We start from the raw sequence: 20,385 nt of genomic DNA, 5'->3' as shown, positions 1-20,385 counted from the left end.
GGCATGTACCGTACACGGGAATATGTTTCCTCATGAGACATATGGCCGCACCAGCTGGAGATCTTATATTGTCGCTGTGATAAGTGGCTTTATTCTCAGTTCACTTCCTTTTGTTTCTCACTTTTATTGGATTGCTCCCTCCCTTCCTCTTCAGCCCCGAACGTGTTTCTGCCATTTCTTTGTATTGACGCTGAATATTTATCTTGTCCCATCTCGTGTTTGTACTCGTGCCGACACACCCAATTATAAACTTAATCCCAAACAGGAGGAAATTTATCGCTCATCGGAATTATATTCATGTACACATACTTCTTTCTGTGTATTAAAGGTGACAACAGGGAGTTTAGAGCAATGCTGACATGTCATCCATTAGAGCATCCGTAGTGATCTTCATGTCTGAATATTTTAAGTCCTATTTTTGTTTTATAACATTAATGTCTTTTGTAAATGTGTGTTAAATGAGTGAGGAGGGGAAATAACAAAAATTAAAAAAAATTAAAAAAAATCGATTCAAACAACAAAAACCCAACTTCTTGAAGTAAGACCAACCCACATAATCTTGACCTAAACTAAAACTGTTGTAAAACTGATTTCATCCTCACTAAAGTGACAAGCAGACATTTGTATTTGTTTGAATGATACAGTAATGAAGTTTTATTTTAAACAGTAGTAAAGAGATGAGTTTTCTATCTAAAATATCCAAAATTGCTCCAACATTTCAAATAGTTTGGTGTCATAATGGTAATTGAAAACTACAGCAAACCAGCTTTATGAAGGTAACAGGAAATGTCATTGATACAGGTGACATTTACATCTACAAATGTGGTCAAACCATAAGGACCTGTGCCCACTAACGGCATTTTCTGCACTAGCAGCGCCTTATTTCTATACAAAACAATGCAGCGTTTTCAGTCGGCAACAGCTGTCATTGGTTGCTGCGCTCTCAACTGAAAATAGTTCAACTTTTGGAACACTGCCTCACCCACCAATCAAATTCAAGAAGGGGCGGGTATTCTGACATCGACTTTGTCAACAACAATGGCGGAGGAGAAGCGTATTGTTTCGTTTTTTCCAGGGTACAATTTCCTTGTGTAGAGCTGCTGCTAACGCCAGGACACGACTCCTTTCCATTGTTTTTATGTTTTCTTTGTAAAATGTATTTGAATTAAAGAAAATATTAATTGTACAGAGCGATTTAAAATGGCCTGAATGATCACTACCAAGAAGTGCTGCGATACAACTTTGTTACCTAGCAACAAGTGCCGGTGAGAAGCGCTCTGAAATTGAGGTTAGTGGCCCTAATGTAAATATTTAATATGCAGAGAGGAAGGCATGGTTGGTTCTTATCTCGGCATTGCCGAGTGCAGGAAACTTGACTTGAGACTTTATCTTCACATCATAATTAAAGTAATAAGATATATAAATCAAGCGGCATAACTTAATAAGCTACTGATTAGAACTTCAGAATTTGATGTATGAAACAAGGGGAATAAAAAACGTCAGAGAATCCACAGATCTTGCACTGATTTGAATTTCTTTAACAATAACTTTGGGCTGGTTTAAAGTAGTTGCAACCACAGAACATCCATGTAAAGCCTTTTATGTAAAAGGCCCTGACAGAGAGAGAGGAAATAAAAAGTCAACAAACACATCCACTGCAGATCCACAAAACCACTGTAAAAAGAAAAGCATGCTCCAAATGCAAATAAAAGTGGCTTTTGCGTGTCACTTTTTGTGACAACCTTGTTCTGTTCAGAAGAAATGTGTTTGTAAAAGTTCATTGATGAAATATTCAGAGTACAAATAGGGATACAAAGTTGCTGTCTTAGCCTTCTGAATGCACGACAGAAGTTTTCCACGAAACACGGTGTTCATCCTCCACAACAGCAGCGGCTGCATCGTTCATGTGTCAGAGATTCAGAGAAACACCGGCACACTCAGAACACCGCGTGAATGTGTAATAAGACAGAAAAGGAAAGCAGGAAATATGAAAAATAAAAGCTAATCCCGTGTTTGATTTTCACAGCCGTGTGTCTGAGTTTGTGTCAGGTTACTTCAGATTATGGTTTGTCGGCTGAAGAGGTCAAGGGTCACGGTGGAGAGGAACGCCGGGAGGCTCTTCTGGTGGTGCAGATGAAGGGCCACCATCTCTCCCAGAGTTTTGGAGAACTCAGTTTCCATGAGCTGCATGCTTCCATTAGAGCTCTGCAAACACACAAACACACACAACATAAACACCTACAGATGATACACAATATCAAACAATAAGAAATGGGTTTTCCCACTTCATCCATCTCCAGAGACAAACTTTCAAAGTGAAGCAAGATCACTTAAAGTTATTGTCCACAGGGGATTGAAGTGTGTACGGGAAAGTGTGTTTGTGTGTGTTTGTACGCATTCACAGCAGGGTGAAGGTGTCTAAATCTGTGTGGATTAATTAAAAGGAATGAGGAGCAGCTCGGGGCGATGGAGTGAAGGAGAAAGGGATGAGGAGAGAAACGAGGGATAAAGTAATTAAAGCGTCGCAGGGAGGGAGGAAGGTAGCGAGGAGCAGAGTCCCATGACACGCCGGGAAGATATGGAGACGTCTGAGAAACGTCCTGTGTCACCGTGTGGAGGAGAGGCAGATCTTCATTTGATAATTATCTCGAGGAGGCTTATGAAGCAGATGGCGGAGGGAAAATAGAGATTAGAAGACAAAGGAATGAATGGGAGAAGATTAACAGAGAGATTTAATGCTGAACTACATTGTTTCCTACATGGACATAATAATATTAATACTTCAACTCAGCATTTTTGTTTGAGAACTGGACAAACTTTAGCAGCACGACATCGGGAAGTCACGCAGCTGATGCAAGAAAAAAAAAAGTAAATCCTACTTGATAAACCAATTAGTGTGCTTCCTCACACACGGCCGGATGAGGTGAGCTCAGCTGTTCACTTTTGTGTGAACAGCCACAAATCTCTAATGGGTGACAGGAGAGGATAACTGAACTAATGACATTTGCTAGCTGAGTGCACAATGCTAAACCGAGGCTAAACGCAGTGCGGGGAGAGCTTGGCAGACACAGATAGAGTGACTTGCTGTTTCTATGTCGCTCTTGAGTAAAAAAAAAAACGCAGAGAAATGCAGCAAAATTACAGCTGAAAGTCGGAGCTGACGTCAAGCTAAGAAGCTGCTGGAAGTTTTGAGTCCATCTTCACTTCAAAAGAGGATTTTGATCTGGTTCATCTGGTAACATTTCTCTAAAATACAAGCTCAGATAATTCATGCTGCTTTAATGGAGTCTTTTTTTAGAGAAATTCAATACTAAATACATTTTTGAGTTAGAATATTAAATGAAGGGGCGCTGGTTTAGCTCAGCGGGTAGAGCTGGCGCCCCGTATACAGAGGCTACAGTCCTCAATGCAGGCTGGACTCCCGCCCTCGGCCCCTCTCTGCGTGTCATCCCCCACTCTCTTCCTCCAGTATTCCCTGTCTCGCTTCAGCCGTCCTACAAATGAAGGCAAAAATGGCCCAAATATAATAATAATAATAAAAAAAAACTTGAACATCAACTGATCATGTTTCCACTCAATAGTTTTAATCACAACAGCTGTTCTTAAAGTGCTCATCTTAAAGATCTCTGTTTCGTTGTCTTTGGCGGCACCTATGGTGATAAACAGTTATTGCGGGAGCACACTTCCCAGATATCCAGACAGTGCTGCATGTGTGACGTCCACGGTTGGCTCCGGTTGTAACTCTCGATTTTCCTGGCTGACGGTCACTTTCCTTTTAAGACTGTTTGCTTCATCTGAGCATCGAGTTTGTTTCTTTTTCTTTGGATTTTCACTTATTGTTGAAGTTGTATCTGTAGTCATCCATCTTTTCTTTGTTTGTTCAGCCATAGTAGATTACTGTTTACTCGTAGCACTTGCAGAGACCGGAAAAGCAGCCGCTTAGCTCCGCCTACCCTCTCTGGCAGACCAACCACTGCTGGGTGATGGCAAACGCATCACTAACTGGGCGGCGCTTGTGATTTTTCCTGCTAATGTCCCCACAGACACCCAGTCTGTAACACTGCAAATGCAAAGGCTTTCATCAGTGGGCCATCGGCTCAGTCACCATTGTGTTACCTCATTGGGCGATAGATAGTGACTTGTTCTAGGTTATCACTTTCACTGCTCTTTCTTTCTGCACCAAAAAACCTGATCTGAGACGCTGTCATTTCACACCCAGCCCCGACAGTACAAAGGACATCACATTCACTCTGATGTGGGCAATGCCACTGATATCCTGACATGTGCATCTAAAAAAAGACATCACAGAACTTTTAGAGACGTGGAGACTTTTTCTGGGGAGCTGTGGGAGTGAATGCCTGTCTGTACAAGTGGAGAGAGGGTGTTCAAGCTTACATGGGGACAATTTGCAGTTTGATAACATTCATTTTTTTTATACTTCCTAACAAAAATACATTCAAACTATCTTATGGCAATTGGGGTTTTTAATTTATTGTGTACAGTAAAGACTATGGAGGCAGGAAATGAGGGACAGAGGGAGGATGACACGCAGCAAAGGTCTTGAGCCGGATTGGTTGCGGTTACTTGGTGAGCGTCTGAGACTACCAGGCCACCAAACGCCCATGGTGATGTTTTTAAGATTAAAGGTGAATTCCTGACTTTAATTGGCTCACTATGAAAAGATATAAAACGAAAAGAAGAAGCTTCCTGTGTGTGATGTCAAAAAATCTTCTGGAAATTAACTGATTATTTGAAGTGAACTGACGCACATCCAAAGTCACATCATTAAAAGCATTTCCAATAACTTACTTCCTAAGTTTGAGTAGCACGTCTTAGTGGTGACCTTTTCAATACAGGCCGCAATGTAGCTCAATAACACAATCATATGACTTAAATGGAGCTGCTTTAAAGATATAATAAGTAGGATTTTCCTAGAAAAATACAAAACACACCCTCTGCATCTATTCTGTTGTTTTGCTTTGCACAGGATGTTGTGGTTCCCTGAGCCAATCACAGCGTACAGGTGAGTGTGGGAGTGCTTCAAATTAGCAACTCGGCCCCATTCAGACCGGCGAACATGGCGAAAGAGCGATGCAGAGCTGGCCTTCTTTCTGTTGGACAGGTAGGTGCCTCAAATCAGGTAGGACAAGCTAACCGGCAGTTAGCATGCTAGCGCAAAGGTAACCGTGATGCTGTCGGTGTTAGCATGTTCTTGCACGAGAGAGTGAGAGTGAGCTTCTGGAGAGCCCAGGAGGAGGGGCCCAGTTTGAATGTGTTGTTGACAAATCCTGCTTATTATACCTTTAACAATGCAAACAAAACAACCTCACAGACACATTCAGCTGATTTATACCACAGCCACAGAAAACTGACAGCTTTCTCTGAAACATTATATACAAGGACACCTCACAACAACACGTTTCCAGACACCTATTCAAGCAATACTCTGTACACGTGGTCCTGTATTCATCTTTATTACAGGCGTGGACGCAGTAGAGGCTCGTCTAATCACACCAGCTCTCTCTTGTCTCCTGTCCATCGCTCTGTCTAACTGCCTCACTCTGTGGCTCTATTTCCTGACGGTCCCTGGTGTCTTCTATCCCTGCGCGGCTGTCTGAAAGCCATGCCATATCCTCGGGCTGCTACGCTCATCACAGGCACACAGGCACAAACACGGGTGTGTGTGTGTGTGTGTGTGTGTGTGCACGCGGCTGTAGAAGTGGCTGAGGCTCTGGGAACATGGAACACATACATCAAAGAACAACACTGCGAGCGGTTACCATGGAGATCTCAGGGTCTGAAACACCTTCTGCCCAAGTTTGTCCAAGAACAGACTTTTTATATAAGTGTGTGTGTGTGTGTGTGTGTGTGTGTGTGTGTGTGTGTGTGTGTGTGAGACACAGCTGATGAAGGCCTGTCGGAGCCAAGGACAGCGAGACTCCCATGGTCAGCCGGAAAGGAAAACTAAGATAAGAGACACCAGTGCCCTCACGTAACATTTGGATTTCAAGTGGCCACATGAGGATAGACACACACACACACACACACACACACACACACACACACACACGCACACATACACACACACACACACACAGAAACATACACAAAAGTGGCTGAGCAAAGGTTACAGATTTACACAGATTATAAAAGGTTATAGACACATAACTGAAGCAGCAGTGCTCTGAGTGTCAGATAGAGAGCAGGTGAAGGCACAAGAGGGAGAATCTATTACTGCCAGCAGAGTCACCATTTTACCTGAACACTGTTCAAACAGCTGCGGCAACAAGACACTGCAGCTTTATATTTAATGCCACAGAAGGCTTTGAATCAGTGCTGCGAAAATGTATCTGAGCTTAATTAATAGTCGGTGCATCCATGTATGAAACTATAGCTGAAGGTGGCGAGCAAATGTGACCCTGACATTTGATTTTTCTTGTATAAATTAAAGTTTTAGTCTTGAATTCATATCGACTTTCAAATGTATAAATGTCTGTCCCTATCTTTTGCCAAATGAGTTAACATGATGGAGATTAAGCCGACGGCCCACTGATGATAGCTTTTATATTTGCTGTATTCTTTGGTATTACCAAACAGTGGTGTAATGTTATAATGTTATAGTACTTCGTTACAGTACTTCAGTATTTTCTGGGCGTATCTGTACTTTACCTGAGTTTTTATACTTCTGTCAACTTTCACTTTTACTCCGCTACATTTCCAAAATAAAATGTGTAATTTAACTTTGACACATTTCCCCTCAAAATGCTCAAAGTTTAATCTTCTAATGATTTTGGATTTACTGAGAATACGGCTTTAAATGAACGAGGGTGGCAGTAAAGCAACATAATGGATGCCAACTGCTCCGATGGAAGATGATGGTGGTGACGGTGGTAAATGGACTGTACTTATATCTTTTCTAGTCTTCTGACACTACATGTCACATTCACACACTGATGGCAAAGGCCAAAGTGCCAATCTCCAATCAGGACCTATGCACATTTATACCCGATGGATATTCGTTAGGGAGCAATTTGGGGTTCAGCAGGGATCGAACCACCAACACCTTCTGACTGAGAGACGACCACGGAGCTACAGCCAGTGGTGACAAAGACTATGGTTAAAAACATCACTTTCATCAAAAGGGATCTTTAGGTTGTAAAGACCTTGTTTGTCTTCAAGTGACTCCATTGTTTGAGGTGGTTTACAGTAAAGTTCATCATCATGTAGGCCTACTTGTACTTTTACTTTCAACACAGTACAATTAATATCAGAAAAATACTTTTGATAAGTAAGTACAGTAAATATCAGATACTTAAAGACTTTGACTTGAGTAATATTAGACTTTCACTTCTACCTCTGATATGTCATCTGCACTTTTACTTAAGTTTGGCTTTCAGGTACTTCATCCACCACTGATTACAGGTGGAACTAGTTGTCATGCCAACATCAACTGAAAAAATCTCAAGGGGCCGCCAGGGAGAGGGTGGAGGCATTGTACAATTTTCTATGGTCCAATCCAATCCACTTTATTTATATAGCACATTTTAAAAACAACAAGGTTACCAAAGTGCTGCACAACAGATAAAAACAGTAAGTAAGTAAAATTCAAATGTTAAAATAAATATAAAAAGTAAAAGATTAAAAACAAAGTAAAATAAAAGCATATAAAAGCACTAAGACAGTCACTGCTACTTTAAGAGAAAATGGGTACTATTGGCAAACAAACAAATTTCCAAAAAGAAAAAAACTTTCAGAAGAAGAAACTTAAAAACTGTTCAGATCACTTTTAGAGTGAAGTCGAAAAACAGACCTGCAATTACAGCTTATTGTCATCATAAGACCAACCATTTGGTAAGAGATCAAAAGTATGACCTATATGGTGCTAGAGGAAAAGTCAGGCTATCACCAAAATAAATTACAAACCATCCTCTGTGAACCAGAAGCATTTGTGCCACATTTCACGGCAATCAGTCAAACCGTTGTTAAGCCCTGTCAGTCTGAACGAAAACGCAGGGCCGAGCAAATAACACCTATTGAGTGTTAAACATAAAGTACAGGTAGCTGAGTGCACACACTCACAAGCTGGGTTACATTTTCCCCACGGCCAGTCGTCTTGTAAACATGAAGGGTAAACCAGAATGAACAAGTACAGCATAACAACTTAATCACTTGATGACACTTGATGTGCAAAGTCTTCACACAAACACCCCGCCCACACGGCGAACGTTTGACTCAGCCTTTTCAACCAGTGGCCTTCTTCACCCAAACCGGGCATCGAGTTCAAGACATTTTATTTCAGATGTGTTATTTTGTCTTGATTAAACTTTAATACATGAAGGTCTTTTTGAAATAGTACTACAGCGATGAATGCTACAGAGATTGTGTTTTTTATTTCTCTTAAAATGTTAAGATACATCAGTAAATAGTGTCAAGGTCAGCTTCTGAATGGCTTTCAAGTATTTGTAACTATGAAGAGACGGTCACAAACTTGTTGCTTTAAACAGAATCATTGGATATCGACACTTTGAAGGAACATTCCACCTCAACACTCAGAGTTAAAGTATGTAAATGATCTGATAAAGCATTCCAGGAGTTTCTCTCATGTATCTTTTCTCTCCCTCTTCGCTGATGACAGTTTTCTGTTCCAGGGTAACAGCCACAGCAGTGAATGCCACACTCGTGTAAGGTTGTTAAAAGAGTCTCCTGTCTAACTGTTACATATCAGCATAATCTAAGTATTATTCACAGATATCCATGGACAGGAAATGCAGTTAAAACAAGCTTCTCTTTTTTTAAACCAGTGCATCACAGGTTTATTAGCTGTGTTTGGTTAAAGGAGCAATCCACCCCTGGAAACAGCCGCTGTCAGTAAAAGCTGGTGTTCTCTGTAATCAATAGACGCAATTGTATTTAAAATTGGCAACATAGCTGTGGAGAAAGTTGTACAAACAGCTCGTGGTTTCACCCATTCTACATTCCTATAACACCCAGCATGCATTGCACCCCTCCCTCTGAAAGGAACGTCCAAAGCGAGAGACGCTGGAGTGAAATACCGTTTTCGCTGCAGTCTCCGCCCGTCTCCGTCAAGGCAGCGCTCGAACATCGTTCCCAATTTGTCCGCGCCGAGTTTGATACACAGACTGAATGAGAAATAGATACAATAAACACCTAACCGCTGTAACATCTTCACTGTTTACTAACCCTGTCTCCGGCTCGTTTGTGACGTCAGACGGTGACGCAGTGGAAAAGAGACCAACAGGAGTATACTTCACTGGCAATGGGAAAAGAGACAATCAGTATCATAAGCGGGTCTTCCCGGGTCTGAAAAACTGGCGTCAACGCGCTAATTTCGGTGGGAAAGTAATAAGGTAATAAGATCCCAAATAATAAAAAGTGCGATCAATAATAATATATGTATTAAAACACACTGCATTTATCTGGCATAATTTCCTGTATTTTTTATATCGCAAAAAATTATCACAATATAACTTTTTTCCACTATCGTGCAGCCCTAACGTGAAGCACAAGGTGGTTGTTTACACCCCGCGCACATTTTGCTTCCGCAGCGCCACAAAGCTGTAAAAACACACACTGGTGCGTTGGTCCAATATGTTACGGTCTCCCTAATTAAACAGAAATAAATGTAAAATGGCAAAGGCGGCTTTGGAGCTTCGTTGCGGCGCTGTGGCGGAACAACGATGTAAAAAGGGCTAATGACTCATTTCTGCTTGTTATCACCATTAAGTTCAGATTTACTGAGTCATTCACAGTTTTTGATTAAAATTAAAAATCTGATGAGGGTTTTTCTAAAGCCTGAGATCACAGAGAGTCTCTGATGGTGTACAGAGAATCAGATTTTAAACCAAAGCCACCTCGGGGGCGACACATTTGACAAGGCTTGTTAGACATTCTGTCACGTATCTCTTTGGTTATGCAGAAAATTCAAAAGAAGTTAATAAAAGGTCGAAGGAGGGCTTTTAAAATCAGCTTTATTCAAATTCTGACCTTATCAATGCTTATTTGCATATTCACACTTCTGTTAAAAGGTGTTTTAAACAATAGCTGACCTTTATGATAACAACACGGTTCTGTTAGTATTAGAAAACAACTGGATTTCTCTCATTCTGCGGAGGGAGAGAGATAAAGAAGAAAAACAAGGTGAGTTTAAGGTAAACAGCAGCAGGCTCCTCCGACAGGGAGCATAACAACAGACAGAAAAGTGCTGTTTGTTTCTCCAAAGATCAGGGGCAAGAATCTAACAAGACTAACTTTCACACAAAATCTAAGAAAGGACAGAGCTCAACAATGGAGAGGAGGAGTGCGATCCCATTCATCCCCTCTTTTCATTTGTCTATCCAATTAAAGGAAATCGATGCCTCCTGGCTTGAGATGCAGGGCGGGGCTTTATGGTGACCTCATCCAACCAAGGAGCTGCATGCTGCCTGAATGACAATCATGCTCCTCTCCCACAGCAGACAGGGTCAGAGGAAAGGTGCACACCCACGCCCTGAGACACTTCGACAGAAACACATGAAAGACAAGGAGGCTCAAAGCGAAGACAGAGGCCTGCTTCCCTGCCTACACAAAGATGAAACGCTACTTGTTGTGTTCCTGACCTTGAAATGAGCTTTGCTTCCACGTTATGTATTGTTATTTCTTGTTCTTTACTTTATGAAACTCCTTATTTCCCCCGCAGATCAGACGAGATCAGAGTACAACTATTATTTTCATCATCACTTAATCTGGTGATTTCCTCGACTATATTCACCATTAAATCTGTGAGATGTCAAAGAGAAACAGGAAAAATGGCCTTTTTATTTGCCTTAAACGCAACAAGACAAATGCCTTTTTTTCCAACCCAAAGTTAGAAATCTGAGCATTTTTTTATTATGTCCACATGGGACAAAGAAAGAGCAAATCCTCACATTACAGAAGATAGAACGAGCAAATATGAAACACCTTAAATTCTCAAACAACAGCCGGTAGTCAAAAAAGCCGGGGACGTGGTCGGCAAGAACAAATAAAGGCCGGCCCCAAACAAGGGGAAAAAGTCAAATCGTATCATTCTTTTTATTTACAATCATGTTACTTTTAACAGATCAACACTTGTTGTTGATTCCTCATCTAAGCGTTTGTGTTCTGTTTCAATCACTGCGGGCGCAATCTAACCGGAGCGCTCTTCCAGTCAAGACTTCCTGTTCCGTGTGCTGCATTGTTACAGAAAAGGAAACCGTTAATTTTTTCCTGTGATTGACTTTAATTAACGGGTTTTACCTTCGCCCAAATTTCAGCATCAAGATGCAGATTTGTAAAGAGTAAGGTCTGTCCTCAAGAGGAGAAGAACTACTTGCTCGTTTGTTGAACGGAGGTCGGATCGACCGGATGCATTCAAGGAAGTCGGGAAATCTGAACACTAAACTGCTTCCGTGACGCATCGTCAGGGAATTTGTCTCAAGCTGAATTTTAGATCTAGCTCAGAGCTTTAACACTGATCCCAAAAGAATCAGGTGGAAGAAACAGCGCAAACAGAGCGGATCATGGAACAAAATATGACCACATGTACAGACGGCCTGTCTCTAACATAAGCCTGCTTCTTATAAAAGCCTGGTACCCTCTGTTGCTAAGGTACATTCAGGCCCCGCCCACTATTTGAGAATTTAAAGTACTTTAGCTTAAAGAGACTGAAATGACTCCTTTATTATCATCGCAGCTGCTGATGGAATCGAATTTGACAAACTTTTGGATTAATGAAGCAGTCTTTCAGGTTCATTTGGTGTTTTGGAGTTTGTTTTTTGGAATGGCATTTAAAGTAAACATCAAACATGTGACCTTTTGATGATTCTGTTAACTAAAGACTCGGTGGAAATGTGCAGTAATTAAAGTTTGCTGAAGTTTGCACAGCTGTTTTGGATAATGATTAAGCCTTGCTTAACAAACTGAAGTATACATGTGAGACCCATTTTCTAAAGATTTATGTGTTAAGTAGAAACCAAAGGGGAGGGGGCTGATACACACTGAAAAGAAGGGAGGATGTGTTACACCTGTTGTGATTAATACAAAAAAGAGCTCCCGACTGTCACCGGGAACTCATCACATACTGAAACTCATCTGTTCAAACAATCCCCTGGCCCATGAAAAAGATTCAATAAGCACCTGAAGCACTTCAGAATGTTTAGTGAAGTTTATGTTCTTGGATAGTTCCTGCATTCTTTGGGTTGTAGCAGCTGGTTGAATACACTTTGTATAAATAGATGTAATGTGATGGAAATAAAGGTGCACTAAAGCACAGTTACATCCTGCACCTGGTCCAATAATCACACAGAAAACCTGCCTAAACACCGGGTAGCTGCTACACAACGCAAACAGACTGTCGCAGGGTAACCAGGTGCAACAGCCGTGTGTGTCAAGGCCTCTCTTGCTTATTTGTGCTGTTTAACTTTTAAACCTTAAAATACATTCTTAATTTAGATATGTTGTAATGCAGCTGAATCATTGAGGTAAATGTTGTTATATAATTCATGTGCAGTGAGTGCACAAACAGGTTTTCTTCTTATCTATGTCTTTAATCCACAACTCGCTCCGGATAGTCAAAGGTGAAATACTGCCATCATCTCTATGAGCTGTGGGTTTATTTACATTTACACAAATGTCTCCTATTTGATTACACTTATTACTATAATGACAATTTGTATCTAACATATTTTAGGTAATCTATAATGAAATCAAATGTTCCTATTTAGAATATTTTCAAGTTTCAAAATAAAATCATCTGATTTTGAGCTTTTTTTTAGACTCTTGTCAAACCACTCCGACATCCCCTCGGCAACAAGTGGGATCATTTTCCAAGCAGAAAAAAAAACCTATTTGATGAGCTGTTTCAATTATGTGCTACTGTGATTGCCAAGACACTTGAGGTTACTGAGAAGATAACAGCCCCTTTTACACTGCCACTTCACGCTGGGTTATTACGCCTCTGTTACGCCTCGTCTTCTAAAGCCTTTTTCACACTGCAGCTCCGCCTCAGCGCCGTAACGAAGCTCCATCGTCATGCCACCTTTGTCATTCTACATTGGTCCATGCAACGCCTACGTCAAGCAGCCCTAGTGTGTGTTTCTAAATAGCGTTCAATAGTTGCGGAAGCAAAACGTGCACGAGGTGTAAACAAATACACACACGCAAAACGCTGTTCCACCCTGCCGGCTCTGCTGTTTACACAGACACCGTTTCACCTCTGTAACGCCTGTTACGGAGGCGGAACGACTTCGCCCCACCTTTCGCCTCTGTGCGTTTTACATTGAAGAAGGAATGTAACAGAGGCGTAATAATCCCGCCCTGAACTGGCAGTGTAAAAAGCCCTCATGTAAAAGGCACGGAGGCAGAATGGTTGGACAGAGTTGTTCCGCCTCCGAGCCCGCATCAGAGGTAGTAACAGAGGCGTAATTGCGTCAGTGTAAGTGTGTATTTTAATCTCGCACTTTTTGTTCACATGGCGTGCTTCCTCAACGTAGGAATGCAATGTAAAAACACACACGGGCAGCTTTCCACCTGCGTAGCGTGGTTCAATCTTAAACGGCAATGGCGGTATGACGACGGAGCTTTGTTACGCCGCTGTGGTGGAAGCACAAAGTAAAAAGGGCTGATGATTAATCAGCACTCCCCTGCTATCTGTGTTACAGCTCCGCCCTTTCCACGCATATGGAATCCTTATAGACAGCTTCACTGACATGACATACTGCTTTCTGCTGCTTTATTGTTAAAACAGAGGCCTCAGACTGCGTGTGATGGATGGCTCCATATTGAGGTGGTGACACGCAGTTCACAGATCAGTTGACCTCTGTCTGCGCTCTCCGCCGCTAATGAGGGGACTTCTCCTCTCCGTGTCGTTCTCTCCTCCCACTGCTGCATGGACGTCTCTCTTTGACTCAATCGTATTCACTTCTCATTTACACTTCAGCCAGATTCATCCAGCTCCCCTGCACCGCTCCACGCACTTATAAAGTATTCATACACACACTCTCCACTGTCCCACCGACAGCAGCATCATCAACAATAAACAATCCCCCCGCATGGCGTGGCTGCTGATTGGTGGGGGTGAAAATAAAAAACAGGAGGCAAATTAATAGAATAATCAGAAATATGCAGATGAATAGCTTTCAATTTAAATGCAGATTTTGGCATTTTTCTGCAGTCAGGAGACGGATGTCAGAGGCAGACAGAGGAATAAGAGAGATAGCGTACAGCTCCCACAAAAATAATAATTAAATGAGCAGCAATTTGATCCATATTTATATTCTAATCATCTCTTTGTTTACTGTTTGTTTTTAAAGCCTTGTGCATGAGTCTGAGTAATGACTACATACATCTGACAGAACTATTCTGCGAGTGAACGATAAACAACTGAACGACTGATCAACCTGATTCTCACTAGCATAAATGCATAAAACATGGAAGCAGTTACAGTTGTCAATAAAACTAAACACGAGTCTGGATGTTCAAAGACTTTTGTTTATTTCTCTCATCTTTGCCGTCATTTTCTGAGCGTTTCAAAACTCGAGGAAACTTTTATAACGAAAGAGGCGATAAATGTTGTTGCATTAGCTCCCAGAAAACGCCATCAATAACCGCTTTTATGTTGGCTTTAAATGTGTAACTCTATTATATATTTGTTCTGGTTTAAATGATTGCTTTTGAAAAATTGTGAATCATTTTGTCAGGGGGAGAAAACAAACCCACAAATATGCTGCTCAGCCCTGGGAGCCACCTTTGATGTTTGATTGACAGGTCATTAATCAGCTAGTTAGCGCTGAGAGTGACACTGCGCTGACCTCTGTGTAGTATTAAACAAAGCTGAGGCTATTACAGAAGAAACTCGTCCATTACGCTGGATTTTCCACCATTTAAATTCCAAGCAACATACTGCAGCCGGAGAAGAAGAAAAGTGTATTTAGATGCAGTTTGACTTTCAGCCACAACTTATTGCTAAACATTAAATGCAGTGTGTGTTTAGATAAAAAAAACAAACCCAGGCTGGTAAACAAGATTTAGCTGCTGGAATTTTAAGAGGGCTCAGCAACGGGTCCGTTTTTCCGAACTAACTGTGAGGCAGCAGAATATTTTAACACATTAGCTGTTACAGTAAGGTCCGGGCAGACGTGTGATGCTTGATGGGACCTCTAAGCTAATGCGTCTCTCTCTTTGCATCACACACACGCACGGAAAAAAGTACCGTCCTTTTTCTCCCACTTATTCACTGATGTATGCGATACACGAATCTGCTTATATCTCAGGTGTACTGGTACTTTACTAACACTAAGTTAATTTGAACTTTTATATTTGAGGCAACTCTAGTGTTCTGGTTGATTATTCAAAGCTCCTCTGGCATAGGGAAACAGTGTTAACCAACCGCTTACATTTTTAAATGGTGAAAGAACTGTACTTACATAGCTTTTCTAGTCTTTGTGACCACTCAAAGCTGTTTTTACACCACATGTCACATTCACCCATTCACACACTGATGGCAGAGGCTGCTACGTAAAGTGCCCAACTGTCAATCAGTTAACAGTGCCCAAGGACACTTCGGGATCGAACCTCCGACCTTCTAATTGAAAGACGACCGACTCTACCACTGAGCCACAGACATTTTATTAATGTCTGAATGAGTAGTGGAAGCATGCTAACAAGACAACAGCCAATAGACTCGTTGTGTAGTAGGGCCATTCCCCTGAATTATGCGTGTTGATACGTTACAGCATTAACAGGGACAGTTTCATTGTCAGTAGCAAGGTGACACAGACAACTTTTGTCTTAAATGTTGCATAAACTATAATTGTTTTCCAGTAGAATTAAATATGGAAACTTTCTAAAGCTGACTAGCATGTATAAAAAAAAATGGAGGAGGCGTCGGTTTAGCTTAGTAGTTAAATCGCACGTCCCATATACAGAGGCTCAGTCCTTATTGAGGCGACCCCGGGTTCGACTCCCATCCTTGGCTCTCTGTCACATGTATTCCCCACTCTGTCGTCCCATGTTTCCAACACTATCCGCTCTCCTCTCACTTAATAAAAGGCATAAAATGCCAAACCCTAAAGAATATCAACAACCTGCAATTATAAAATGCATGACTTAATCTAATTTTATCCAGTAGAAATAAGTTTGAGATTACCCTTCATAAAATTAGATTTGCGATGTGCGTATGTGTAATATTTACATCGCAGGACGTCGATATTGAAGCAAGTGAAACACGTCAAGAAGCTACTTTTCTGTTGCTAGGTGCAAAACGAAAACTCGCCAGTTTCTGGTTTTACATCAATAATCCACAGGACAGGTCCGTCACATTGGTGCGGCTCTTCAACAGAGCACACAGAGAACTGATCGCTGTGCAGCAGAGACTGTTTGTCACCCGCCTGTAAACAAGCACGAAAACTCACGTCTCCTGCTTCCTGTGGGCACGTACACCCTCATGGCGCGTGTGCGCTGCGGGTGTAGCAGCTCATAGTAAACACATATTGTTATTGCGATATTGAACAACGTCATCGCATGTCACAGGATTTACTCATATCGTGCACGCCTAATGTGCACTAGCGCTTCTTAAAACCTGTAAACAGACTTTGACACGTAAAACTAAATAGGGTTCAAACTCTGAGGGCAGTAGGCCACAAACATTATAAGCTCATCTTGATTCATTAAAGGCGACTCATCAATATCGTATCGTCTATCTTCCGATCTCCAGGCTGCTCATAAACTCCTGCGGCTGACGAGTTAAGTGATTAAGTCACGGATGAAACATTAACGTGTGAGCTGCTGAGAGTCTGTGACAGAGCTGCAGAGGCTCAGGAGCGCTCGTGACCTCAGGTGGACCTGTGCGCGCTTCTGATGTATCACGTTACCATGGAGACAGCAGACATATGTTCCGCACATCGACCAGAGGAGAAAGTGACGCCAAGAAGCGCGCAAGCTACAAGCCTGCATGCACACACACACACACACACACACACACACACACACACACACCCTGAGGGCAAGCAGGACAGCAAACTGTCAGGAGAAATCAGAGTCAACATCCTCTTCTTTCTCCGGGATTTCAACTCCAAGATTCCTCTCTGAAGGTTTGAGTACATAAAGTCACATCCTCCCAAAAAAAAGCAGCTAATTTATTCACTCTTGTATTCCCATCAGCCTTTGTGTTTACTGTTTATTAGTGCTTTGCTCATGTTTATCTTCATAGCTATCAGCGATACATCACTGAGTGTTTTGTTTCAGTCAGTGAGCAAAGTGAGATTCGGTCCCAGCATGCCTTCTGTCTTTTCCCAAACACCCACACATCCATCTTTTTTCATTTCATATTCATTTCATCGCTCTCAACTCTTAGACCCATGAACAGGAGCTCACGCATGTGCACACGCGCAGAGATATTTTAGAAGACTAGAACCGATGCATGATACGAGTGCACGTTAATGGATCTTACTGTTATTTCAGCAGTAACACAGCTCGCACTGCAATATCATGACAGAATTCTCTTTATACCTTTGTTGGTCTCAAGTCTGCTCTGACCTTGTTTGATCACATTGAGCTAAAAATAGATCTACTACAGGGCTACAGCACGAGCTGAATTATCCTACCAGAATAAGTACAGTCAGCACAGCGTCCATGGATGAAGCCTGATAACCTAAATATGATAAATAAAGCCAGGGGGACATAAGTCATACGAGGTATCATGCAGAGTTTTAAACCTTTGAAATTAATTTCTGGTTCCTAATTTACTGTAATCCTATTTCTGTGAGGGTGTCTGAGTATAACTGGATAGGCATGGTGCAAATATAATGCATCATAAAACAGTGGCATCAGTTAAAAAGTCAGTTTTTAAATCAGTAAGTTGAAGCGATAAATCTCAAAGATTTTCATTCAAATAAATATCTGTTAAGTAACTATCTATCGCCAAATGAGGTAACACTGCTTTTCCGCTCTCTGCAAGTGTTGCGAGTAAACAGTAATCTACTATGGCTGAACAAACAAAGAAAAGATCGATGACTACAGATACAACTTCAAAAATAAGTGAAAATCCAAAGAAAAAGAAACAAACTCGACGCTCAGATGAAGCAAACAGTCTGAAAAGGAAAGCGACCGTCAGCGAGGAAAATCAAGAGTTACAACCGGAGCCAACCGTGGACGTCACACATGCGACACTGTCTGGATATCTGGGAAGTGTGCTCCTGCAATTACCGTTTATCACCATAGGTGGTGCCACAGAGAATAAAACTGAGATCTGCAAGATAACCGCTTTAAAACGTATCATGTCTATAGCATTATATGGATATCATCATGTTCATTGTGTAACCTTTTATTGTACCTGTTTTCTTCTTGTTTTAAACATTATTTTGGGGCCTTTTGCGCCTTTATTTATAGAGAGGACAGTGGATAGTGTCCGTGTCTGTACCCATCGTCTTCTGAATTAATAATTTGAGAGTTACATGATAACATCTAAGATCGTAGTTCGCACTACTGATAACAGTCTCACAACGCCAGAACGATCTTCAGGCTCAGTTTAAACGCTGCACCAGCGTTGGGAAAATGTCTGGCTGAAGCCATCATGAGTTTGCACATTGGGCAAAAAATAACGATAATCTTTGGAGGTGTTAAGTTCAGGAAGGAGCAAAGGTGCCTCTTAAGAAACGCCAGATCAAACAATAAAGGACGTACATGATGTATGAGGATAGAATTTGTAAAGCTTGTCTCATTACACAATCCAAATCTTCAGCATAACGTGCCATTATCAGCGAGTACGTTGCTTCCTCCGAGGTTGTTGCTGTTTCAAGCAGCCTGCAAAGATTGAAACCAGGAACATGCATGTAGCTGTAGGCAGGGAGAATTCGGTCTGAAATGTTCAGCCTTTAGAAAGCACAGTCTGCATCCCTTTAGTCTGACTGCTCTGATCATAAAAATGTGATTCTCTAAATATCCTCCCTTTTAAAATCAGCTGTATTGGTATATTTACACCCTACTGGCTGCTAATAGTGCTGTTGTTGGCAATGAATGTTCTGTAACTGCCAGTCGCTTTAAAAATGAATTTGCACACTCCACTTTACTCTCCAATCAATAAAAAAATGGTTAAAAAAGAAAATAAAACATCTTTATCGGCCCTTATCATTTTAAGCGGCTGCCACCCTGCCTGCTACAAATAACACCCGAACACTCCAGTGGCATTACATCTGATTGGTCCGAAGAGGAGAGAGGTAAAGATAACGGGCTTATCGCGGGGTGACAAAGAGTGACACCACAAACGTTTCTGGCCACTGACCCGGCCGTCCCACAATGGCTCCCGTGTGCTCCCGTGGCTCGGCTCTTATTGGCCCTGTAGCCGGCAGCGGCCCCCCGACAGTCGAGCTGTGCTTCAAAGTTATTTTAAAATTAAGCTATAACAGACAAATGACTAAAACCATTCATGCAGTGATGGCTTACACTCCGTCTTACACACACACATGCTCGCACAGGCAAACACACATTTGTGTGGCGTTAATCATCCCCAAGTGGCTGATAAAACAGAGACAGGTCATTAAGGCTCGACAGTGTTCATAAACTGTACTTTATTAACTGTCCTCTTTCTTCTGCCTCCCTCTCTCTCTCTCTCTGTCACACACACACACACACACACACACACACAGATACAAATGATGTTGCTTTTTCAAAAGGAGTTATTGCGTTGCTCCTGGAAACCATCGCCATTTTTTCTTACATTCTGCGCTGCCAATGCACACGCCACCTTGCACCATTCCTCCATACGTTCCATTCTCTCCCTCCGTCCCTCTCTCTCGTGAGAGGGTTGACAGTTAATTGGGAGTACGTTTTAATGAGCTGGCCCTGAGATTCTATCTTCTCCTTTCATTAGGAAGGGAAGACAGGGGAGAGAGTGTCAAGGAAGTGAAGGATGAGTGAGAGAGAGAGTAGGAAGAAGAGGGAAGGAACGAAAGAAAGAAAAAGAGAGGAAAGTCAGACGGTCGATAGAGTACATCTTAAAGTTTGTAGTCTCTGCCGCGGAGAGCTCGCCTCTGTGCGCGCGCGTTTGTTTATTTGTTAATGAGCTAATCAATAGCCGAGGTGTGTAGGCCCAGCAGTGGGTCTGCTTTGGGAGATTACTTACAGAGACGCACAACTTGTACGACTTGTTTGCCTACAATGTGCCTCTCTTGTTTTTTTAAACGGCTCTGACTCGACCAAAGTTCCTCCGCTAAAGTTTCTCAGGTACAAATTAGAACAACAAGAACATCACGGGACAATTTCAAGCCTTTATCTGACACATGCACAGCTTCATTTGAGCTCCTCTGGCCGGCATTATCACGCGCTGAAAAGTAATGTACTATTTTCTCGCAGCTTAGAGGAAATTAAACTAAA

The 20,385-nt window shown here is 41.8% G+C and overlaps 1 protein-coding gene across 1 annotated transcript in view; it reads right to left on the bottom strand.

Annotated features, from left to right (window-relative positions):
* Positions 1–507: 507 nt before the first annotated feature.
* mad1l1 (mitotic arrest deficient 1 like 1) overlaps positions 508–20,385 on the bottom strand; it is a 69,902-nt gene continuing 50,024 nt past the window's right edge. The window contains exon 18 of the mRNA XM_069666026.1: positions 508–2,205. Within this exon, the coding sequence (XP_069522127.1) occupies positions 2,056–2,205 (150 nt within the window). The 3' untranslated portion in view covers positions 508–2,055. The remainder of the gene's footprint in view (positions 2,206–20,385) is intronic.

Source organism: Semicossyphus pulcher, unplaced genomic scaffold (assembly GCF_022749685.1).
Source record: "Semicossyphus pulcher isolate SPU_LCO1_2020_fin unplaced genomic scaffold, fSemPul1.0.p SCAF_17, whole genome shotgun sequence".
NCBI lineage: Eukaryota > Metazoa > Chordata > Actinopteri > Labriformes > Labridae > Semicossyphus > Semicossyphus pulcher.
The sequence above is the reverse complement of the archived record's forward strand: the minus strand, read 5'-3'. Positions and strand labels throughout refer to the sequence as shown.